This window comes from Anabrus simplex, chromosome 2 (assembly GCF_040414725.1).
Source record: "Anabrus simplex isolate iqAnaSimp1 chromosome 2, ASM4041472v1, whole genome shotgun sequence".
Lineage (NCBI taxonomy): Eukaryota > Metazoa > Arthropoda > Insecta > Orthoptera > Tettigoniidae > Anabrus > Anabrus simplex.
This window is the reverse complement of record NC_090266.1, coordinates 270,397,992-270,424,201: the sequence shown is the minus strand read 5'-3', so window position 1 is coordinate 270,424,201 and position 26,210 is coordinate 270,397,992. Positions and strand designations below refer to the sequence as shown.

Here is a 26,210-nt window from a genome sequence, read left to right as displayed (position 1 = left end):
TATAAATAATGTGAGTACAGAAATGGAATCACAGATAAGACATTTTGTGGATGATATTATAAATGATGGAGTAATAAATAAGTTACAGGAACGTGAGCGACTGCGAGAAAGACCACAACAAATTATTTATATGGACTGTGGACAATGGTGTGATAAGCCTACCCTGAAAAGTAGATAATAAGTTTCACCAAAAGGAAAAGTCCTCTCAGTTTTAATTACTGTGTTGATGGGGTGAAAGTACCTCATGGCGGTCACTTTAGGTAACTAGGAATTAATATAAGGAAAGATCTTCGTTGGGGTAATCACATTAATGCAACTGTAAATAAAGGTTGCAGATCTCTTCATATAGTTATGAAGATATAAATTGTAGTATGGATGTGAAGGAGAGGGCATATTAAGTCATTGGCAAGACCCAAATTACAGTAAGATTCCAGCGTATGGAACCCTCACCAAGATTACTTGATTCAAGAATCGAAAAAGATTTCTGACAACAGAGTAGTGTTATGAAAATGATGCTAATTTTGTGCTGGGAATACTTGGAAGTAAGGAGACTAAGCGGTATGTTCTGAGCTATAAGCAGAGAAACTGTGTAGAACGACATCATTAGATGCATAAAATTGAAAGGAGTTTTTAAAAGTACCAAACCAAACCAAAGTCCATGGCGCAGCAGCCCCGAAGGGCCATGGCCTACAAGCGACTGTTGCTTGGCCCAAAGGCCTGCAGATTACGAGGTGTAGTGTGGTCGGCACAACGAATCCTCTTGGCCGTTATTCTTGGATTTCTAGACTAGGATTTTAAAAGTACAAAATATGATAATATGAAGATAAAGTTGGAATTCAAGAGGACCAATTGGGTAAGTATTTGTTTATTGGAAGAAAAATTAGGCTTTTGAATAATTTACCATGGGAGATATATATTTGATAAATTTCCAAATTATTTAACATCGTTCAAGAACAGACTAGGTAAACAGCTCATAGAGAATCTGCCACCACAGCGATGGCCCAAAATGCAGATCAGTGGTGACTGATTGATTGATTGATTGATTGATTAATTAATTAATTGGGCATCCTTTTCGAGATGTTGCAGAGGTGAGTGAAGTAATTTCAGATGACATCAAAACCTATAAAGAATTTTGAAAATTTGGAGTTGAAAGTGTAATTCTTAAAACTACGTTTCTGATATGATTATAGTACAATGGATGAATGAATGAATGAATAAATAAATAAATAAATAAATAAATAAATAAATAAATAAATAAATAAATAAATAAATAAATAAATAAATAAATAAATAAATAAATAAATAAATAAATCTCTTCTGAGTTGCTGCAACGTTTTGAAGCTGAGGGGAAGCCTTCTTGTCCCGGACTGCAACAGGTGATGAAACCTGGGTTCTCCGTTTTGAGCCCGAAACAAAACGGCAATCTATGGAGCAGCACCATTCTGACTCTCCACAGAAGAAAAATTCAAGGTCATGATCACTGCATTCTGGGACTGTGATGGTGTCATACTCATTGATGTGATGCTGAAAGGCACCACCATTGGTTCTGAGGCATATGTGAACACATTAACCAAACTCAAGAAGCGCTTCCAGTGACTTGGACGCAACCACCCAGGTGAATGTTTGCTTCAACATGATAACGTACACCCTCACACAAGTTTGAGGATGTTGTAACACAGTTGCTACGTTGTTATCAGACTCACAATGGAATATTTTCCAAGAGAAAGTATACAGCAAACTATCCACTTTACTTCTCCAAAAACAATCCACCTTAAATAACAAGTTTCAAACCCTTCCTAACAAATCTTCCACAACCAACAAACTATCGAATAACTCGATCAGCTCATCCTCCATTCATCAACTTATCCAACGCAACATTTGATGACGAAGAGATTGCTATTTTGTCTAAGGGCCCCAAACATAACTGGCCTAATTATAACCCATTAAATGTTGCTAAAAAACTAATAATAGAAACAGAAGCAGCGATCAAAAAGATGGCTTACGATATACAGGATGAACTCAGACACGAAGCTAATAAACAATTAAAGGATATATCACCTATCCCGAATATAACTAAATCACGACTTAAGATAGAAAGAAAATCATTCAACTCAAAACTAAAATAAAAAATACTCAAACCATCGTTACAAAGGCAGATAAAGGAAATACCACTGTAATAATGAATCAAACAGAATACGTATCCAAAACAAAACAAAATTTCACAGACAGTAGTTTTACAATAATTAACAAAGATCCAACCCAAGCTATCCAACGACAGCTCAAACAGACACTTAAAAATACATCCTTTCTCCTAACCAACAGCGAAAAAAAAAAATTTATTAACATGAACCCAGGACTTCCCACCGTCAAAGCACAACCTAAAATACATAAGACTAATGTCCCAATACGCCCTATTGTAAATTATAGACCTAATCCTTTGTATAAAGCAGCACAATTCACTCAACAATTCCTTAAAAAACACTACACCTTTCAGTCTAAGAAATCTATAAAGAATACACTACAACTTATTAAACAACTAGATGACTTTACACTTCAACCATATCACTCTACACTCGTTTGACATCACTAATATGTACAAGATAGACACCAAACCAATGCCCACCACAATAGTGCAGGTCTATATGCCTACTAGTTCAGCGGATGATGAAGAAATTGAAAGAATATATGAGGAGATAGAAGATTTAATACAATATGTCAAAGGTGACGAGAATCTAATTGTGATGGGAGACTGGAACGCAGTGGTAGGCCAAGGAAGAGAAGGTAGCACAGTAGGAGAATTTGGATTGGGACAAAGGAACGAAAGAGGAAGTCGGCTGGTTGAATTCTGCACTGACCATAATTTAGTCCTCGCCAATACTTGGTTCAAACACCACAAACGACGGCTGTATACGTGGACGAGACCTGGAGACACTGGAAGGTATCAAATAGACTTCATTATGATTAGGCAGAGATTCAGAAACCAGGTGTTGGATTGCAAAACTTTCCCAGGAGCAGACGTGGACTCTGACCACAACTTGTTGGTCATGAAATGCCATCTGAAGTTGAAGAAATTGAAGAAAGGAAAGAATGCAAAAAGATGGGATCTAGACAAGTTGAAAGAAAAGAGTGTGATGGATCGTTTCAAGGAACATGTTGCACAAGGACTAAATGAAAAGGCCGAAAGAAACACAGTAGAGGAAGAGTGGAGAGTCATTAAAAATGAAGTCAGTAGGGCTGCTGAAGAAATGTTAGGAAGGAAGAAAAGATCAACTAGGAATCAGTGGATAACTCAGGAGATACTAGACCTGATTGATGAACGACGAAAATACAAGAATGCTAGAAATGAAGAGGGCAGAAAAGAATACAGGCGATTAAAGAATCAAGTGGATAGAAAGTGCAAGGTAGCTAAGGAAGAATGGCTGAAGGAGAAGTGCAAGGATGTCGAAGGCTGTATGGTCCTGGGAAAGGTAGATGCTGCATACAGGAAAATCAAGGAAACCTTTGGAGAAAGGAAATCTAGGTGCATGAATATTAAGAGCTCAGATGGAAAGCCACTTCTAGGGAAAGAAGACAAAGCAGAAAGATGGCAGGAGCATATCCAACAGTTGTATCAAGGTAACGATGTAGATAATTTCGTTCTGGAACATGAAGAGGCTGTTGATGCTGATGAAATGGGAGACCCAATTTTGAGGTCAGAGTTTGACAGAGCTGTGAGTGACCTAAATAGGAACAAGGCACCTGGAATTGATGATATTCCCTCTGAATTACTGACTGCCTTAGGAGAAACCAGCATGGTAAGGTTATTTCATTTAGTGTGCAAGATGTATGAGACAGGAGAAGTCCCATCCGATTTTCGGCAGAATGTTGTTATACCTATTCCCAAGAAAGCCGGTGCTGACAGGTGTGAAAACTACCGCACTATTAGTTTAGTATCTCATGCCTGCAAAATTTTAACACGTATTATTTACAGAAGAATGGAAAAACAAGTTGAAGCTGAGTTGGGGGAAGATCAATTTGGCTTCAGAAGAAATGTAGGAACACGTGAAGCAATCCTGACTTTACGTCTGATCTTAGAGGATCGAATCAAGAAGGACAAGCCCACGTACATGGCATTCGTAGATCTAGAAAAGGCATTCGATAATGTTGATTGGACCAGGCTATTTATGATTCTGAAGATGATAGGGACCAGATACCGAGAACGAAGAATTATCTACAACCTGTATAAAAATCAGTCTGCAGTGATAAGAATCGAGGGCTTTGAAAAAGAAGCAGCAATCCAGAAAGGAGTAAGGCAAGGCTGCAGTTTGTCCCCTCTCCTTTTCAATGTTTACACAGAACAGGCAGTAAAGGAAATCAAAGAGAAATTTGGAAAGGGAATCACAGTCCAAGGAGAGGAAATCAAAACCTTGAGATTTGCCGATGATATTGTTATTTTATCTGAGACTGCAGAAGATCTCGAGAAGTTGCTGAATGGTATGGATGAAGTCTTAGGTAAGGAGTACAAGATGAAAATAAATAAGTCCAAAACAAAAGTAATGGAGTGCAGTCGAACGAAGGCAGGTGATATAGGAAATATTAGATTAGGAAATGAAGTCTTAAAGGAAGTAGATGAATATTGTTACTTGGGTAGTAAAATAACCAACGATGGCAGAAGTAAGGAGGACATAAAATGCAAACTAGCACAAGCAAGGAAGAGCTTTCGTAAGAAAAGAAATTTGCTCACTTCAAACATTGATATCGGAATTAGAAAGATGTTTTTGAAGACTTTTGTGTGGAGCGTGGCATTGTATGGAAGTGAAACATGGACGATAACTAGCTCAGAAAGAAAGAGAATAGAAGCTTTTGAAATGTGGTGTTATAGAAGAATGCTGAAGGTGAGATGGATAGATCGAATCACGAATGAAGAGATACTGAATCGAATTGGTGAGAGGAGATCGATTTGGCTAAATTTGACGAGAAGAAGAGATAGAATGATAGGACACATCTTAAGACACCCAGGACTTGTTCAGTTGGTTTTTGAAGGAAGTGTAGGTGGCAAGAACGGTAGGGGTAGACCAAGGTATGAATATGACAAACAGATTAGAGCAGATGTAGGATGCAATAGTTACGTAGAAATGAAAAGGTTATCACAGGATAGGGTGGCATGGAGAGCTGCATCAAACCAGTCTATGGACTGATGACTCAAACAACAACATATGTACACTAGTATCAAACCAGAAAAACTCCTTCATATTATCCCTCAAAACCTACACAATCATAGTCAACTTAGTCAACTTGAGATATCTGATTTTATGTCTATCTTGAAGCTTTTAATCAATAACAACTACTTCACATTTGATCAAATTATATACAAGCAGGACGGCCTAGCCATGGGTTCACCAGCCTCCGGCATCTTAGCAGAAATATACCTAGATATTTTAGAACACACAAAAATAGACAATAATGCAACATTTAACAACATACATCTCTGGTCCAGGTACATCGACGATGTATTTATTATTATGGACCAACGTACTATAGATGCAGCTACCACTCTTAACATATCTTAACACTATCGACACAGAGATTAAATTCACACTAGAATCCGAAGTCAATAATACCACCAATTTCCTAGACCTCACTATCCCCAGGCTTCCATCTTCCTTCAAATATAAAATTTATAGAAAACCCACACATACTGCCACAACAATAAAACAGGACTCCACTCATCCCCTTAACCATAAACGGGCCACCTACTATAGCCGAGTACACCGAGCATTCAATATTCCTATGTCGAAATCAGACCTTAATAAAGAATTAAACACAATACGCAATACTGCAGTTCATAATGGCTACAATAAGAATTTTATAGAAAATATAATTAGTAAATTCAGACATTGCCCAAAATCAAACCTAATTAAAGAAACTACTAAATCAAAAACTTTTTCAACTTTTACCTTTGACCCCAATATTCATAAAATTACAAACATATTTAAGAAGCAGAACATCAACATTTCCTTTAGAACCAATAATAGTAACCTAGACATTTTACACAACTCTAACTCAATTAACACTTCCAACCCTTTTGAAAAGTCAGGTGTCTATAGATTTCATTGTAACGACTGTCTCAGTACTTACCTTGGACAGACCGGTAGATCAGTCAAAATTAGATACACAGGACACGCAAATGCAATTAAATACAGAAAATTCTCCGCAGTAGGTCAACATATGCATGACTATAAACACAAATTTTATGGCATAGACCACGATATAGACATCATTGAAGTAATAAACAAAGGCCCTATACTTGATTTAACTGAACAATTTTACATTTCACTCGATCAGTACCATAATCCAAATTTTTATCTCAATGACCTCTCTGAATAACCTACGATTTTATTTGATACGTTTATTAAAACATTGAATAATCTTAAAATACCCAAAAATTGATCAATCCTCAAAACAATTCATAACACGCTTACATATTACCCCTACCGCCGGCCGTGCCCACCCGATCATAGTCCTGCCTCCACCGCTCTTCCCCTTCCCCCTACTTAGTAACTCCGCCCCACCTTACTTCCTCCGAATGTCCGCCTCTCCACATTCAGTCTGTTAGTTCTTCTCCGATATATCTACTACCAACTTGGCACATGAGGTGAGTCTTTCATTTCGCTAATATTACCCCCTTTTATCGATTTTCATATAATTCTAAATTGCGTTTCATTTCTTATAGGTTCCGGCTTGGTTCAGGATCTTTCTAAATCAATTTATGTATCTACAACTTGCATCATAAGATCTTCAAGTACCACTTTAACAAGAACCTCAGTTACTATGTTCAATCCATCTCTCAATATGACAAACAAACACACCAAGTACAAGCCGATATATAGAACTTTCGATGGACAGTTTGACTGTCAACATCAACATGCAGTGACAAAATAATGCATCTATTTTTGTTTGCATTAAACATTTTAATATAAATCTTCTTTCTCAAGTCCAAGTTGAAGCCCCATTCAAATTTGTATATAATTTTATTGTGCATATTTTATGCGGAACAACACATGACTAAATGTTTGTTCACTTTTTCAATGGCTACATGCCTTCAAAAATGAACCGGCCGGTCATCAGTTAAAATATTATAGACTTAAGCCAATAATCACACTCTACTACAATTTTATATTACAAGAACAGAATTTCTTTCAACAAGTTAATCCTTTTAATTAGAAATATTAAGGTGTACACCTATAGAAATACGACTTTTTTATCTTACTGACCTCCAGTCTATATATGTAAATACTATTTTAACCATATCATGTATATAACTACTATTGTAATCTTAGCATAAGAGTCATGATCAATGTAACTTGTCTTTGTATAATTGTTCTTGGCTGATGATGATAGAGAATCTGTCGAAACCGGTAGCAAATATACAAAAATTGTGATGTTTTAACAGAAATGTAAAACTTTCACACAATATATAGTATTGAAAAGGTGGAACTTATCGTCCTTTCTTTGATGTTGTAACACAGTGTTATTCCACCCACCTTGACCTAGCTCCCTCAGATTTTTGCTTGTTTGGGCCACTGGAGAATGCCATTCGTAGGAGAAATTTTGGGGATGACAAAGAGGTGATTCGCACAGTGAAGAAATGGCTTCATGAACAGAACAAGGAGTGGTACCAACAGGGCATACATGCCCTTGCGTCTTGCTGGAGGAAAGCCATAAAACAGGAAGGAGATTACATGGAAAAATAGGGAGTGTAGAAGAAACATCATTCTTTCTTGTGTACAAGTTTCATTGTGTCAATATATAATTGTTGAAGAACAAAAAATGTGGTGCATTAGTTTCTGGGCTACCCTCGTACACTTCTACCGTCAAATCAAATCATTCAATACATTTTTCGTCAACCTCATGATCTTCTTCCATTCTTACTCTCTAGGAATGTTTCGATTTGTTTCCTAGATAACCTACTTTTCATCAGTATAAAAAATCACATAAATGGGATTGTAAATAAAGGGTACAGATCTCTGCACATGGTTATGAGGGTGTTTAGGGGTTGTAGTAAGGATCTAAAGGAGAGGGCATATAAGTCTCTGGTGAGACCCCAACTAGAGTATGGTTCCAGTGTATGGGACCCTCACCAGGATTACCTGATTCAAGAACTGGAAAAAATCCAAAGAAAATCAGCTCGATTTGTTCTGGGTGATTTCAGACAAAAGAGTAGCGTTACAAAAATGTTGCAATGTTTGGGTTGGGAAGAATTGAGAGAAAGAAGAAGAGCTGCTCGACTAAGTGGTATGTTACATGTGATAAATATCATTCTTGATCCGTATTGATGATACTTGAATGGAATAATATCAATAAGTTAATTTATTGAATTTACCACCTAATCAATACAAAATGTCATACTTTAGTTGGTTTACTTCGGCATATTAAGGCGAAACATGTACCATTTTAGTTAATATGCCAAAGTAAACCAACTAAAGTATGACATTTTGTATTGATTAGGTGGTAAATTCAATAAATTAACTTATTGATATTATTCCATTTAAGTGGTATGTTCCGAGCTGTCAGCGGAGAGATGGCGTGGAATGACATTAGTAGACAAATAAGTTTGAATGGCGTTTATAAAAGTAAGAAAGATCACAATATGAAGATAAAGTTGGAATTCGAGAGGACAAACTGAGGCAAATGTTCATTTATAGGAAGGGGAGTTGGAGACTGGAATAACTTACCAAGGGAGATGTTCAATAAATTTCCAATTTCTTTGAAATCATTTAGGAAAAGGCTAGGAAAGCAACAGATAGGGTAGGGAATTCTGCCACCTGGGCGACTGCCCTAAACGCAGATCAGTATTGATTGATTGATCCACCTGTCATTATTATGATCTCCTTCAGCTAGCGATAATCCTCAGTCTTTATGTCAGTTACACTAACTAACTGAACTAACTGAATAACTAACTAACTGAATAAAATCCACCCAGATTTTGTTATCCAACAACAAAGTCAATTTTTCCTTCTTTTTCCTTTTTTTTTTTTTTTTTTTTTTACAATTTGTTTTACGTCGCACCGACACAGATAAGTTTTATGGCGATGACGGGATAGGGAAGGGCTAGGAGTGGGAAGAAAGCGACCATGGCCTTAATTAAGGTACAGCCGCATTTGCCTGGTGTGAAAACAGGAAACCGCAGAAAACAAGGACTAGTAAGATCAATTTTAGTCACCTGTGAAAATGTAGAGATTGTCCTGATCATCTTATGCTTTCCCTGTTATTCGCCCTGCTGCCATCACTAGCCTGTTACCGTATAAATCCTTTTTGCATGTTCTTATATTCTTTTCTAGCTTTCTCTCTAACAACAACAGAACAACAATAATAACAATAATAATAATATTGGCTTTACGTCCCACTAACTACTTTTATGGCTTTCGGAGATGCCGAGATGCCAGAATATAGTCCCGCAGGAGATCTTTTACGTGCTAGTAAACCTACCGACACGAGGCTAACGTATTTGAGCCTCTTCAAATACCGCCGGACTCGGCCAGGATCAAACCTGCCAAGTTGGGATCAGAAGGCCAGCACCTCAACCATCTGAGCCACTCAGCCCGGCCTTTCTATCTTTGACGATGTATGTCCCTCCTTATGGTTATCTCTATTTTAAATGCCTTATCAATGATTCTACCAACTTTAATTATAAGATGAACTAACTATTCAAATATTCAATGTACATACATTACCTTTAGCTAAAATATCAAAACATGGATGACACACTCTGGCCTCTGCATTTTCCATGTATTCAAGACGGGACTTAAGGCTGCAGCATTTTGAACAGAGGACCTATAAGAGCAGAGAAAAGCAAATGTAATGGAAGTATGGAGCAATGAAAAACACACAACAATATCCTGAAGATGAATTAATTTCCTTCCTGCCTACTGAAATCAATGTGACAAGATAATAACTTCCCTTCAACTGTTATTAGTTTAAGGAGGCTTCATAGGTCAGAAATATTCTGGAAAAGAGATTCATTGATAAATCCTCAGAAACTGTCTCTCATATTTAAGCAGAATTAAATGCTAACAAACTGTACTGGGAACCAATCCTCTTTGGAGCAGAAGTTGACGTTGCACTATCACATCAAAGGTTTTCAGCGACTTGAAAAGGTAGTGTCTGTGGCCTTAATTAAGGTACAACACAGCTTTTGCCTGGTGGGCAAATGGGAAACCACAAGAAATTATCTTCAGGGCTGCCAATGGTGAGATTCGAACCCACCATCTCCCGAATGCAAGCTCTCAGATATGCAACCCCAACAGCATGGCTAACCAGTCTTAAACATATAAATATAACAAACTTACACTGCAGAGAATTTTTAGTATCCCACTAATTCTATACTGATATTTCTCATGCAGCTCTCTAACTTTTATAACTAACAGCCCCTTAAAAATTTTACTAATACTCTCAAGATACATATGCCACTGTACTTTCTCTTTCAGGACAGAATTTTTCCAACTTTTGGTTACATACCTTTAAGGGAATAACACTTCACTAATAAATATTTGTGCTTCAAAATCAGTTATGCATAGAGAGAGCTTTTTAATCAAGCACAATTTCATAAGTACCTACTTTAATTTTTAAGTAAAATTTTGGCATTTAAAATGACTTCATCTACAGAGCAGTGATAGAGCGATAGATCCGATAATCATATAACTTAGCTGATCCCACCAAACATGCCAATGGATGAACCAAAAATGGGAAAAGAAAAATACAGATAAACTGCTGGAAATCAGAAAAAATGTAATGGGTTTAGTTGATATCCTCAATCCAAATAGGATGAGACTTTATAAAAATGTCAATGAAGCAGTTAGAAGAAATCTGTGGTCAAAGTAATCAGGGAAGAGTGTTTTATGCAGCAGATACACATTACATGTATTAATTATTGCATTTCAGCCCATCATTAATCAGATGGAAATAAACATAAAATTTAGAAGATTTGCTCAGTTTCAATGGTCTTTCTACAGGAATACTAATATGCTACTTTAAATTCAACAGACCATTGAAACTGAGCAAACCTTTCAAACTTTTATATTGTTCCAACATACATGATTAGGTTTAAGTTTAATGTTTAATCTTGTGAAACCACTCATGCTTTATAGAAGTTATTCTCATGCTAACAGAAAATATAAGTGGTTCTGTAATAAATGCTATCTATACTTGGTGTTTCACTCCTACAATGGACAACTTCATGAAGATTCATGCTGTATGGAACAGAAGGTTATGTCAGGGAATGGTAACATCAAGGCAAAGTAAATTTGACCCTGAACATGCAGATCATTACTTATGCCTATGAATCAGAGATGTTTTGGGGGGGAAATTGCCTAAAATCACAAGACGAACTTCAATGTCATCCAGGAGACTGACAGCTGACACTATAAGGAAGAAGTTCTGCAGAACTACTTCCTACACATCGCACTTGATGTCTGACTAAATTTCAATTAACGTATGGAGAACCATACCCTAGGATAACATTTGTAAGCTTATCCAACGTATGACACGAGGGTGTGCAGCTGTCATGTATGCCAGAGGTTACTAACAAGCGCTGGAAAGATGTGGAAAGTTTGTCCTGACAATGGACAGATGTGGTAAACTTATGTCCTTTTGGTATATTTGTTTATGTTAACGTTGGTAGTATCCAAAGACTAAGATCATCATGGTGTCTTCAAACTGTTTGTAATGTAATCATGTAAAGTGCTTGTATTTAAGTTAAGGAATAAATCAGGTAATACCCGGTGAATCAGTGCTTATTGGTGAACTACACTATGTTATTAAGTTTGAGTACTGCAACATGTTGATGGGTAGCAGACAAATACTTGACTGGTAGCTTCTATGCTAAGATTTATTAAGTCTAATAACCACTTACACACAGATACACTCGTTTCATATCTCTCTCTCTCTCTCTCTCTCTCTCTCTCTCTCTCTCTCTCTCTCACACACACACACACATCACCCTAAGTGTTATAGTTTAACACAGGCTAAAACAGTTATGCTACACAGTTTCTGTAAACACGTACTGTACACTATCACTTATACCCTAGGGCAGTTCAGAAATAAGATTTCCGTACACTTTAAGCGGCCATCTGTTCACAATTTAAGCACGTACACCACAGTCTAACAAGTCTATGTGAGAGATACGATTTCCACTCACAATGCAGTCACTCATCTGCACTGTCCTCCCTCGTTGTCCACTCACAGATCTTGTAAGCTTTCCACATATTAAGGAAATACAAATGCACGCATTTTGTGATGTGAGTGAGAAAGCTTATGGCTGCTGCATTTTTCTCAGAACTGTAAACAGTGATGGTAACATATCTGTTAGATTACTGTGTGTCAAAATCAGAGTTGCGCCTGTAAAGAAAAGTACTCTTCCAAGACTAGAGCTATGTGCAGCTGTTCATATGGCCAAACATTATAGGAGAACAACACAAAACTTGGAGCTTGATATTTGCAACATCCCTTACTGGACAGACTTGATGGTGGTGTTAGGTTGGTTATCTTCCCCAGCCTTGTGCCAGAAAATATTTGTTGGAAATAGTGTATCACAGATCCAACAGCAAAGTGAAAGCAGTTGCTGGAGACATGTACAGCCTCGAGATAACTCAGCAGATATATCATCACGTGGTTTGAAGGTGAAAAACTTCAGCAATCCACATTATGGAGGCAGGGTCCTTGATGGTTGAAGCAACCTCAATCAGTGGCCTGAGAAAATACGCATCAACTCTAAGGAGTCTATGCCAGAAGAACACACTACCAAGGTTAAAACCTTGATATCATTAACAAATTGTGATACAATTATTGAGAGTTTTTCAAATCATGGTAAAAGTTATGACCTACTGGCAGAGATTCATCTATAACTCCAGGCATTCTGACAAAATGTTTGGTACTATGGACACCGAGGAATTAACGATGAAACTTAGGACTTGTGTTAAGATTGCATAATGCTTTCATAGGAAGGACATTGAAACACTGAAAAGGAAGGAACCTATCTCAGAGAGCAGCAGTCTTCTCAGCCTCCATCCATTTCTGGACGAACAAGAAGTGTTAAGAGTAGGGGTAAGATTGAATTCGTCAGCGTTACCTGATGAAGCAAAACATCAAATAATCTCACCTCCTGGACATCACCTGACTACCCTTGTTATAAGAGCAGAACACCATCTACTACCTGCAGGATCTGAATTTATCGTCTCCAGTATGCAAAGGCAGTACTGGATTTCAAGGATTTGTCAGGTAGTCAGATACATTCTTCACAGGTGCTTGCAGCGTGTTAAACTGTAAGGAGCAGTGAGGATACAGTTAATGGGACAATACCCTGATGTTTATGTCCAGCCTTCTTGTCCCTTTATGAATGTTGCTGTAGACTTCACTGGACCTTAAATGATGAAACTTGGCTCTGCTAGAAGTAAGGCAACCCAAAGGTGCTACCTCGCACTCTCCTTATGTAGTCTAACATCACATGTATTTACAGCTGGAATGAAATGATTTACAGCTCATAGAGGCAAAATCTCGAGTGTGTATTTCTATAATGGGACTAATTTTGTTAAGGCTAATTAACGAACTGCAGGAACTTCATTAACTGTTAATCTTCTGTATCATTCAAGGAAGACTTGGAAAACTTTGAAACTAGTGACCAGTTCAAGTGGCATGTTATACATCCAGGTTCTCCACATTTTGGAGGCCTCTGGGAATTGAACATCAAGTGTTTGAAATATCACCTCAGATGCATACTAGGCACACATGTACTTACCTATGAAGAGTTAAGTACCTTGCTATGTCAGGTAGAAGATAGTGTGAATTCAAGGCCTTTAACTGTGCTGTCCAGTAATCCTGATAACCCCTCCCCTTAACATCTGGACATTTCCTAATTGGTTCCAAACTTGATTCCTCTAAAGAGCCAGACTTGAGCAATGTCTTTGTCCCAGCTAAGGAGATGGGAGAAGCTACAGTACTTCTTACAGCAAATATGGAAGAGATGGTCCACCAGCTACCTCAGCAGCCTTTAACAATGCCAAAAATGGAAAACTGTGCAACACAATATTCCTGTTGGTGCTGTCATGCTCATGAAGAACAAGAACACCCCACCACTTCATTGGAAGATGGCTGTTGTGGTCTACCCCTTGTGACAGACTAGTGCATGCAGTGGATGTTATAACTTCAAGGAAATTTTTAGATATTCTTTGAGTTAAATTAGTACCACTTCCCATAGATGAGTAGTTGATCTTGACAGATCAAAGGGAGTGAGGGCAGGATGGACAAGATATGGGAAGTTTGTCTTGATGGACAGATGTGATAAACTTACGTCATTTTGGTATTTTTGTTATGGTAAGGTTGACAGTATCCAAAAACTAAAATCATCATGGCGTCTTCAACCCGTCTGTATTGTAATCATGTAGAGGGCTTGTATTTGAGTTAAGGAATAAATCGGGAATATTCGATGAATCGGTGCTTATTGGTGAACTACACAACGTTATTAAGTATTATATCCTAGCTCTCAATTAAAATATAGGATTTTTATCCACCTTATTCGATACAATGTTGTTAACTCTAAAATTAACACATGAGTAATTTAATTTGGGGGATGACGTTAGTAACATTCGCAGCATACCTTAAGCTGTACGTGTCTCCTGGGTGGTGCTAAACAAGTAATTTTGGTAAAAACATTCTAGAATATTGAAACATGAGCAAACACATGCAAACAAATAAAACTGCTCTTTTCAGAGCAAAACAACAAAAAGTAAGAATACTGCAATGGAGTGCAGGTGGTCTACCTAAAAACAAAACTATTGGAAGTAAAGAAAATCATGATAGACAGAGATATAGGTATCCTTCTCATCAATGAAGCTAATATTACACCTGAAAACATACAATATTTAAAGATCCAAGGGTATACCACCTACACACTCTTCAAAACAAGACAACTAGCTAGTGGAATATTTGTAGCAGTGAAGAACAATATTATGTCAAAACTCAGGATTGTAAAAGAAATGAACTCAACAGATACATCTGAAGTTAATGAACTTGAAACGATCTTTTGTGTATACAGCCCTCCAAACAATAAAAATCTGAATCTCAACCTTTTAGAAATCAAAAACCATTTTTATAGGGGACTTCAATACAGCTTATCCAGTCTGGGGCTACAACTACACAAATACAGCTGGAAAAGCAATAAAAGACCTTACAGTGAGCAGCTATTTAGAACTACTATACAATAACAAAGATCCAGCAACATTCATTCGCACTATGGTTACACAACTAACCCAGATCTCATATAAGTGTCAAAAGATCTTGCAAACCACAGTCATCGATCAGTACTTGAAGATCCAGGCAGTGGATATAGAATGTCCCTCCTTACTGTTACATCATACAGTGAACCTGCTCAATGTGCATACCAGGAGATCCAGTGGAACTTCAAGATGACAGACTGGGAAACTTATAGAAACAACCTGGAAACTAAAATGTTGGAAATTGATCTTGATGCACCTCCTAACATCATCCTGAATAAATTAACTACAGTCATAAAAGACATAGCCAAACTGTGCAAACCTACAGGTACTCAAACAATCTATAAACCTTTCTGGTCAGATGAACTGAATAATCTTAAGTCCGACAGAGAAAAAGCAAAATGAACAGCTGAACTTACTCAGGATCAAAATGATGTATGAAAATGGCAACAAGCAAAAGCAAAATTAAAACAAGCCATAACAATACCAACACATTCTTAGCAACAGTTGACTATAGGACAGACAGCAACAAAGCCCACAAACCTATCAATTCTCTAAACAACAAACATGTAGTCACTCCTTTGAATCCTATTATGATAAATGATAACAAAATTACAGATTGTCACAAAATAGCAAACCACTTCTGTAAACATTACACTTCAAATAGGTTATCAAGACAGAAAAAGAAAGACGACACGACCCTCAAACGAATAGTGAAAAAATTTATGAATAATAATGCAGAGGACATCTTTAACAATGAATTTTCCATAGAAGAGTTAATGTTAGCAATAAAGAACACACAAGTCAGAAAACAACCCGGACCCGACGAGATATTCCCAGAATTCATAAAAAACCTTGGATCTGCTCTTAACATACTGCTGCATATATTCAACAAATTTTGGACATCAAATGAAAACCTACAAAACGACTGGACAAAAGCAACTATCATTCCAATTCTAAAACCGGGCAAGCCAAAAAACCAAGTCCCCTCGTACCGACCTATAGCACTTACTCCATTCTGGTAAAAATTCTACAAAGGATGATTACAAATAGACTCAATTGGTACTTGGAAACAAAATCTCTCCTAACAGAAAACAAGCAGGATTCAGATAAAACAGGTCCACCTCCCATCAAATAATGAGATTTACACAATCTGTGAAGGAAGCCTTTAAAAAAAAGGGAAAGTTTAGTTTACATTGATAAAGGAGCCTCTGATACTGTATGGCAAAACATGCTGTTAAGGAAGCTTATCCGATTCAAAGTAAATGGACGCATGTTAAAGTGGTTTTCAAGATACCTTTCCCAAAGAATAATCAATGTTCATTACAACAACAAAACTTCAGGGTGCAAGCAATCAAACTCGGCCTCTCACAAGGAGTTGTATCAAGCACATCATCATTCAATGTGTACATCAATGATCTTCCAACAACAATAAAGGAAGTAAGTGATGTGAATATCAGCATGTTTGCAGATGATGTTATCATTTGGACCACAACTCGTAACAGCCCAAATCAGCAAATGCTTCTTGAACACAGAATGAGCCAGGCTCTTATAAAACTTAAAAACTGGACTGAAAATAACAATATGGAAATCAATACTACTAAAACAGAATATCAGTTTTTCTCCCTGAGACATCACAATCCTACTTTCAGTCTAAAATTCAGTGATCAGGAACTTCCAAAAAAGTGAAAACACCAAGTACCTAGGTATCATCACATACAAGAAGCTGAACTGGACCAAACACATACGACATGTGAAGGAGAAAGTAAACAAACAGATGAAACTGCTGAAGAGACTAACAGGAGCCACTTGGGGGAGCACTCAAGACACTCAACAGAACCTACAACACTTACCGAATATTGGATACTGGCCGCACTTAAGCGACTGCAGCTATCGAGCTCGGTCAGTTAATTTTTGAGGAAAGTGTAGCTGGTAAGATTGGTAGGGGTAGACAAAAGTATGAATATGACAAACAAATTAGAGCAGACGTAGGATGTATTAGATATGTAGAAATTAAAATATTAGCAGAGGATAGGGTTGCAGGGAAGCTGCATCAAACCAATCTATGGACCGATGACTCAAACAACAACAACAACAACAACAACATTACTTCGATATATTTTTCATGAAAATGATCAATGTAAATAATAAAACAAATGTTTCACAATTTAACATGCCTTTTCCTTTGAAAATTCAAGTGATCCATTAATTTTTCTGGTCACTGTATACAGGATATATCACCTATAACTCAGAAACAGACTAACAACTACATAAATTTTTGGGAAAAAGTGAGAGGAAATGAAATTAATTACTTGCACAAATTACTTTCTATTAGGAGTATCTAAAGCAAGTGTAGTATCTTAATGTAGCTGTCACTCCAATGGTGACATGGTGGTTTAAAATCATGTCATATTTTATTAGTAAAATCAAAGATTAAAAGCAATGTGCTATTCCTAGTCATGCTGAATGGCCCAGATGGTTAAGGCGCTGACTTTCCAAGCCCAAGTTGGCAGGTTTGATTCTGGCCGAGTCCGGCAGCATTTGAATGTGCTGAAATACATTAGCCCCGTGTTGGTAGATTTACCAGCAGGTAAAAGAACTCCTGCAGACCAAAATTCTGGCATCTCGTGTCTCCGAAAAACCGTGTAAGTCATTAGTGAAGCATAAAACAAATAACATTATTTTGTGTTACTCCTAATAAGTTGATCACTAACTGTATTTTATTATGGACTTTTACTCATTTCTTTTCCACAACCTTACTTTTCTTTTTTTTTTTTTTTTGCTAGTTGTTTTACGTCGCACCGATACAGCAGATAAGTCTTACAGCGACGATGGGACAGGAAAGGGCTAGGAGTGGGAAGGAAGTGGCCGTGGCCTGAATTAAGGTACAGCCCCAGCATTTGCCTGGTGTGAAAATGGGAAACCACGGAAAACCATTTTCAGGGCTGCCAACAGTGGGGTTCGAACCTACTATCTCCTGAATACTGAATACTGGCCGCACTTAAGCAACTGCAGCTATCGAGCTTGGTTTTCTACTTTTTTAACCCATGTGAATAACATATCTATGAAACAAAGTACAAGATCTCAGAGTTTGTCAAGTATATGTATAATTTAAACTAGTGACAAATAAAATGTAATTAACTTATTAATATACTGGAATTAAAGCAGGCTCTTTACCCAAGTTTCTACGATCACTCAGTTCAATCTATGTATCTTAAGTGGGTCTAAATGTAAAAATTCTTAATTCATTATCCCCTAATACATATTATGCATTGGTTCAATAACAATAAATTTAAACTACAACCTTTCCACAAGCTCTGCAATGGTGTCTTCTCTTCAAAACTGTGAACTTCAGGTCACATAGCATGCAGTTGGGCGCATCACTGTCAGGAACCCAAAATGGAGGCAGCTTCCCAAGACTTCTTTCTTCAGGTGATAACACATAGGGAGAGGACTCATTGTTCGAAGGACTAGTAGTCTGAAGAGATGGAACTGGTGATATAGCTACTTCAAGAGAAGAACTATCAGATGCATCTGGTGATGTCAACATTGAATTTCCAGCAGTTTCAGCTACAGGATTTGCTGAGTTGTTGTTCTGAATTTCCTGAGAAGGTTCCAAATGAGTGCCCGGAGTTTCACCAGGTAATCCTAAATAAGAGGCAGAAATTAAGCATACAAGGTACACAACACATAAAATAAAACTGATTCTAAATACATATATTTCTTTTAAAGTTGCTTTATGTCACACCGACACAGATAGGTCTTATGGCAACAATGGGATAGGAAAGGGGTAGGAGTGGGAAGGAAGCGACTTTGGACTTAATCACGGTACATCCCCAGCTGATTCCAAATAAAAGAGCAAGAAAATACAGATACCAACACATCATTACTACCACAACCTACACAAGCTTCTTCTTCTTCCTCCACTTTTCCCATACCCTAAGCGATTGCAGGTGCGCAATGTGTCGCACATATCCATTAGGCCCTGTTTTTACAGCTTAGTACCCTTCCCGACGCCAATCCTACATGGAGGAATGTACTGACTATTGCTAGTTTCTGTGGTGGTTGGTAGTGTGGTGTATTGTCTATAAATGAAGAGGTGAGTGTTGGGACAAACACAAACAATCAGTGCCTGAGCCAGAATAATTAATTACACCGACCTGGCTGGTGTTTGAACAGGGACCCTCCCAACTGAAGGCCAAAACACTGACAATTCAGCCAAGAAGCTGGACAACCTATAACCCCTCCACTTTACGATATTTAGATGCTTGGTCACCAACAGATTAGTCTTAACGAAATTTATATCTTGTCACCTCAACACTTTCCTGACATGGTCACATTACACAACCCCTGTGCCTAGGCATTTCCTGGGTACTTTATGGTAAAGCACCTGTATAGGAACAAGTGAGCTAGCTTAACTAACCTACTGAATGTGATGAAATTTTTGAATTTATTATTGTTACTGAAATGGAGGTATGCAAGTATTTGGTCAAATCTATTTCAGCTCATTGTTTAGGAGTATAGGGATTTCTATGAGAAGATCTGTTACGAACACGGCTTTTTTTACTTATACTATCAAAAAGACAAAAGGTCTTCTCATCTCACTACCACTTAAAACTGTTCATTTCCAGTTTCCAGGGCATACTTAGTGTGAAGAAGCAGTTTGCTCATGATACAACTTAGTCTACTCAGCCTAAAGTTCAGAGAACTCATCAACAAAACAAGCCCTACTACTAGTTTAATGTTTTCTGGTTCGTCAAGTCATAATGTTATTCCTGGAACTCGTGGGAAATCTTCAAGTGTCTGTACACTGTTACTCTCGTTCCACTTATTAGAAATCAATCAATCACCACTGATCTGAAATTACGGCAGTCACCCAGGTGGCAGATTCCTTATCTTTTGTTTACCTAGACTTTTCTTTAAAAGTTGCGAAGAATTTGGAAATTTATTGAACATCTCCCTTGGTAAATTATTCCAATCCCTCACTCCTCTTCCTATAAATTAATATTTGCCCCAATTTGTCCTCCTGACTTTCAACGTCTTCATATTGTGATATTTCCTACTTTAAAAATCACACTCAAACTTATCCACCTACTAATGTCATTTCACACCATCTCTCCAATGACAGATCGGAACATACCACTTAGTAGAGTAGCTCGTCTCCTTTCTCCCAATTCTTTCCAGCCCAAAACGTTACAACATTTTCGTAATGCTACTACATTGCAGGTAATCACTCAGAACAAATCAAGCTGACTTTTTATTGGATTTTTTCCAGTTCTTGAATCAAGTAATCCTGGTGAGAGTTCAAAGTTCGGGCTGGAAAGTCTTGGGAGAAAAGAGACAAGCTGCTCGACTAAGTGGTATGTGACAAGATGTTGATTCCCACAGGGAACCTGAAATATTTGTCCCGAATGAGTAAATTTATAATACTAATGTAGTTGGTCCCTTATTGGACATTATAAATTTTCCAGCTAACTCATTCCTGGGGCAAAACGCTGGCAACCAGGAATGAGTTAGCTGGAAAATTTATAATATCCAATAACAGACCAACTACACTGGTATTATAAATTTACTCATTCGGGACAAATAGTTCAGGTTCCCTATGGGAATCAACATCTATATCATCTGATGGCCAGGCAGGCATCATTTTTTGGAAATGAGACAGTCTCTCATAGCACATTGGCACTGCCGGTGGCTCCAAGTAGCCTATGCAGTGGCCTTCACGGTATGCATGAGCCATGCATCTTGGTGGCTGTGCTATTTCCCAACTGATGAGCCCAATTTAGCACACTGGGGCGAAATGTTGGAAACCAGGAATGAGTTAGCTGGAAAATTTATAATGTCAAGATAACAGACCAACTACACTGGTATTATTAAGTGGTATGTTCCAAGCTGTCAGTGGAGAGATGGGGTGGAATGACATTAGTAGACTAAGTTTGAGTGGTGTCTTTAAAAGTAGGAAAGATTACGATATGCAGATAAATTTAAAATTCAAGAGGACAAATTGGGGCAAATATTCGTTTATAGGAAGGGGAGTTAGGGATTGGAATAACTAACCAAGGAAGATTTCAGTAAATTTCCAAATTCTTTGCTATCATTTAAGAAAAGGCTACAAAAACAACACTTAGGTAATCTGTCACCTGGGCAACTGCCCTAAATGCAGATCAGCAGCGACTGACTGATTACTTTATTGTCGTGTGATCCTTATGTCATATACTAGACAATATTTCTTTCCTTTGAATTTCCTTTTATTCACGGAATAGTTATTTTTGCTGATTTTTCGTTTTTCTGTAAAGAATGCCTAATGAATAGAGGTTAGGGACTGGGGATGTCAGCAGGAGGGTTTGAGGGAGATTATTACAATTCTCACAGACGAGAGAAAGGAAGTTAAGTCTCCTTTAAACAACGTACAGGATACAGTAAGTGTACAAGAAGGATGAGAAGGAAAGAGAGAAGTTGTGGAAGCAGGAAGGCTAATGTTTTAAGGGGAAGAAAATTGAGGGCAAAGGGCTCTCTATTCAGTGGCAGAATTCAGGACAGGTATCAGAGAAAAACCTGTACGAGTCAGTGCAGGTAGAACAGCAGAGGAGAGATTAGGAACAGTGAACTGTCAAAGAGGAGGGGAGAAGTAGGAGGAAAGGGAAAAATCATCTCTCTCTTATTGGCTTTACGTCCCACAAACTCCTTTTATGGTTTTCGGAGACGCCAATGTGTTGAAATTCAGTCCCACAGAAGAACTTTTACATGCCAGCGAATCTACCGACATGAGGCTGACGTATTTGAGCACCTTCAAATACCACCGGACTGAGCTAGGATCGAACCTGCTAAGTTGAAGTCAGAAGGCCAGCGCCTCAACCGTCTGCACCACACAGCCCGGCTAAAAGGAAAAGGTAGGAAAGGGAAATTTAGTGAGGAGGATAGAAAAAGGGAGGTGGAACAGGATCAAAGGATAGAGGAAAGGAAGAAGGAAGTAGATTCTGCTGCTGCCAGAAAGATACGGGAGACCAGGAAGGGAAGGGATCAAATGAGGTGGGTGGGTTTTAAGGCTCCGATCATGGGGGCCTTCACTGTTGGGCATATGCGGAAATGTGTGGAGGAAAGGGAACAATGGTGAGGTGTTATCCCAGGTATTAGGTTAAGGCAGATGTTGAGAAAAGTAGAAGGGAAGGAGGAAGGTAAGGAGAAGGTGGGAGTTTTTCACACTGGTACCAACAATGTAAGGCAGGCAAGTATAGGATCCAATATGGTTGGTGATGTGTGGGATCTGGTTAATGCAGCATAGGAGAAATGTAAAGGAGCAGAGATTATCAGTGGAATACCATGTAGGAGGGATACTGACTGGAAAGTGATCAGGGATTTAAGTGAGAATATGGAATGGGTATGTCGGAAACTGTGAGTGAGATTTGTACTTCCAAATGGGTGAGTAATAGATAGGGAACTGTGCTCAGATTGCCTTTACTTCAACTGCAGTGGTACATGTAAGTTTATTTAGAAATGTTATAGGAAGGTACACTGAGGGAAATGGGGTGGAACAGGGAGTGGTGATAAGAGTACAGGGTGCTGGAAGCCAAGTGAGAATGACATTAAAATGTTAAACTGTAGAAGTATTGTAAAGAAAGGAATGGAATTAAGTCATTTAATAGACATACGTTTACCATGTAATAGGAACTGAATCATGGATGAGAAATGATATTAAGAATGCAGAAATTTTCTGATGGAACTGGAGAGTAGTGTTTCCTTGAATATACCTCCCTATTATCTTTCCAAACAAACCTAACTTACACCTACCACCACGGTTAAAATGAAGGCAATCTGAATGCAGTTCCCTATCTCCTACACACCCATTTGTATCTGGAGACAGGACAGGAACGGTACGAGGAGTACCGGTATTCATACAGGTGAAAGAAGAATTTATAAGCTACGTAAAAGTTCAGGGTGAGAAACATGAAATTCTTGGTGTAAGGCTCATCTCTAAATGAAATGAAATGTCATATGCTTTTAGTGCCGGGATATCCCAAGACGGATTCGGCTTGCCAGGTGCAGGTCTTTCTATTTGACACCCGTAGGCGACCTGCGCGTCATGATGAGGATGAAATGATGATGAAGACAACACATACACCCAGCCCCCGTGCCATTGGAATTAACCAATTAAGGTTAAAATCCCCGACCCTGCCGGGAATCGAACCCAGGACCCTCTGAACCGAAGGCCAGTACGCTGACCGTTCAGCAAACGAGTTGGACATCTCTAAATATAATAGGCACTTGATGCTTTTGGGGTGTATAGACCTAGAAAGGTTGGTGCTGAAGCTGATGCGGCATTATTTGATAAAGTAATCAGCTCTGTGGGAAACGACATAGAAAGGGACGTAAGTGTAGCAGATGATTCCAATTTACCAAATGTCAATTGGGAAGGAAACGCGAATATCAGGAAGCATGACCAACAAATCTGCGAAGGACAGCTGAATCAGAAAGTTTTGGAACCAACAAGAGGCAAGAATATTCTGGATGTGGTGCTGGTAAAACAAGATGAACTCTATAGAGAAACTGATGTGATAAATGATGTAAGTCATCATGAAACAGTTTTTGCCGTAGTTAAAAATTAAAAAACATGGGAAAGAAGGGTGTAAAAGTAGGATTATCAGGTAGTACCCAAGTGGTTGATAACACAGGCATCTGGAAGTTGTTAAAAAGTAAACAATAAAATGGTAAATTAAAAAGGATAAGGATCTATGGGAAGGGTTTTAAGAAATTGTTGAGGAATGTGGAAACAGGTACAGTATCTGTAAAGATGATAAGGAATGGTAAAGATCTGCTATATTAGAACACACAAATACAGAGACTAAGGAGGCGGTGCAGACTGGAAAGAAGTAGATTTAGGAATTTACTAGGAAATTAAATTTAGCAAAGAATTCAGTTAAGGATATGCTTGTTGTTTAAAGAGGCCTAACATCCAAGATCATCGGCCTCAGTTAAGGATAACAAGGATGGCAAACATAACTGGAAGTCATACAAATTTTAGTGAAAAATGGATGGGTATTTATAGGTACTTTAGATATCGCCAATACTGTTTATTTTATTTATCAACGATATTTTAGAGGGGTTTGGGGCAGAAAATTGGGCTGTACCAGTAATTAATGGTTTGGAAGTACCAGGACTGATATTTGCGGATGATGTGTTATTGATGACGCTAACTTCAGGGGCGATGAATAGGGCCTTAGAGTCAGTGATGCTATTTGCGAGGAAATGGGGATTGAAAATTAATGGAAATAAGTCTAAAATATTGGTAGTACAGGTGGACAAAAGAAGAAAGATAGAAGGGAATTGGGTAATTCAGGGAGAAAGATTGGAACAGGTAAGGAAGTTGGAATATCTAGGAGTTATTTTTAATGATAAAGGAACTTGGAGTGACCAGATCAAAAGAGTGAAATATAGAGGATTGGCAGCCTTAGCCTCAGTCAGAAATTTGCTACTCAAGTACCCGGGGATCAGTTATAAAACACTGAGACTCGTGTTCAGGTCGGTAATCGTTGGGAGGGTATTATACGGAGCAGAAGTTTGGGGGCTGGATGAGAAAAGAGAGAAACTAAGAAGGATTGTTAGTAGTTTTGCTAAGTTAGTAATGGGCTTACCGAGGTGTACAGCAAATGTAGGGGCGGAATTAATGTGTGGGGAGGATTTGGAATCAGAGGGTGTGAAAAGAATAGTTAGATACTGGATGAATTTAAAAAGACAGGAAGGTGGGAGAGTATTACAGGCAGCATATGTACAGCAATTTAAGAGCATGTATAAGGGTGGATGGTTAGAAAAAATAAAGGGATATTTGGAGAGGATAGGATTAGGACACCTGTGGGGGGAGGTTTGGTCAAAGACAGAAGTGAGAGGGATGAATATACTGGAAAGGAGAATTAGAGATATCCATAGGCAGAAACTATTGGGGGAAAGCAGACTAAGAAATTCGCTGACTGTTTTGACGAAAATAGAGGAGATAGCAGGGTTGAATATTAGATACGTCGATAGGTCAAAACGATATGGGATGATGTGGTGGCTTTTAGGTTTGCCAAGGAATTCAGGCTGGTTACAGGGGAGGGATAAGACAAGGTGTGTACTTTGTGGAGATGTGAATGATGAGTTTCACTTGCTAAGAGACTGTGAGGTAACGAGGGGGTTAAGACATGGATTATTGAGTGCCGAGCATCGGGAAATATTGGGGAGAGGGGATGAGAACGCAATACTGAGATGGATTATTAAACAATGGGAAAAAGGGGGTGAATTGAACAGGTATTTTTGTGCGACAAAAAAGGCCTGCGAGAGTAAAATGAAGGAGAGTGAGTTAGAGGGTGGGCAGGGGAATAGGGGGGTGGAATAGTTATCTGTATAAGGGAAGGGGATAGTATGTTAAAATTCTAATGGATTAGGGAATATAGGGACTGAGTACTTAGTTATGTGGAGTTGGGTAAGAGGACAGGATTACATGGTCTGTTTGTTTTAAAGTTAGCTGGAATGCAAGTGCTGAAATGCTGAGTGTTGTTGTTTGATTATTGATCAGGTGTAGGTCAGTAACAAGAATGTGACGCAAGTACAGAGCATAATAAGGACACTGGATGAACACTGAGTGAGTGATCTGCTTCAGCTAATGACTGCTAATTATTATTATTATTATTATTATTATTATTATTATTATTATTATTATTATTATTATTATTATTATTACTCATTTTATTATTATCCATTTTATCATTATTATTATTATTATTATTATTATTATTATTATTATTATTATTATTATTATTATTATTATTATGATTGCATGTGAACATGTATAGGGGCGAAGTCGCCTGTTATGTTCAATAAATGTATGTATGTTCAGGTACTTTAGATAGAAACAGGTTCCAAGGAGGACATTGCAGGAAACATAAATGAACCGGGGGGAGGAAGGGATGCAGTGGCTTAGCTGCTGACTTCCGA

At 38.0% G+C, this 26,210-nt stretch overlaps 1 protein-coding gene across 1 annotated transcript in view; it reads right to left on the bottom strand.

Moving 5' to 3' along the window:
• Nucleotides 1–26,210, bottom strand: part of Sara (Smad anchor for receptor activation) — a 431,539-nt gene that overhangs the window by 269,652 nt on the left and 135,677 nt on the right. The window contains exons 4-5 of the mRNA XM_067140577.2: nt 18,550–18,893; nt 9,714–9,813 (exon numbers count right to left, since the gene is read on the bottom strand). Coding sequence (XP_066996678.2) covers nt 9,714–9,813; nt 18,550–18,893 — 444 coding nt within the window. The remainder of the gene's footprint in view (nt 1–9,713; nt 9,814–18,549; nt 18,894–26,210) is intronic.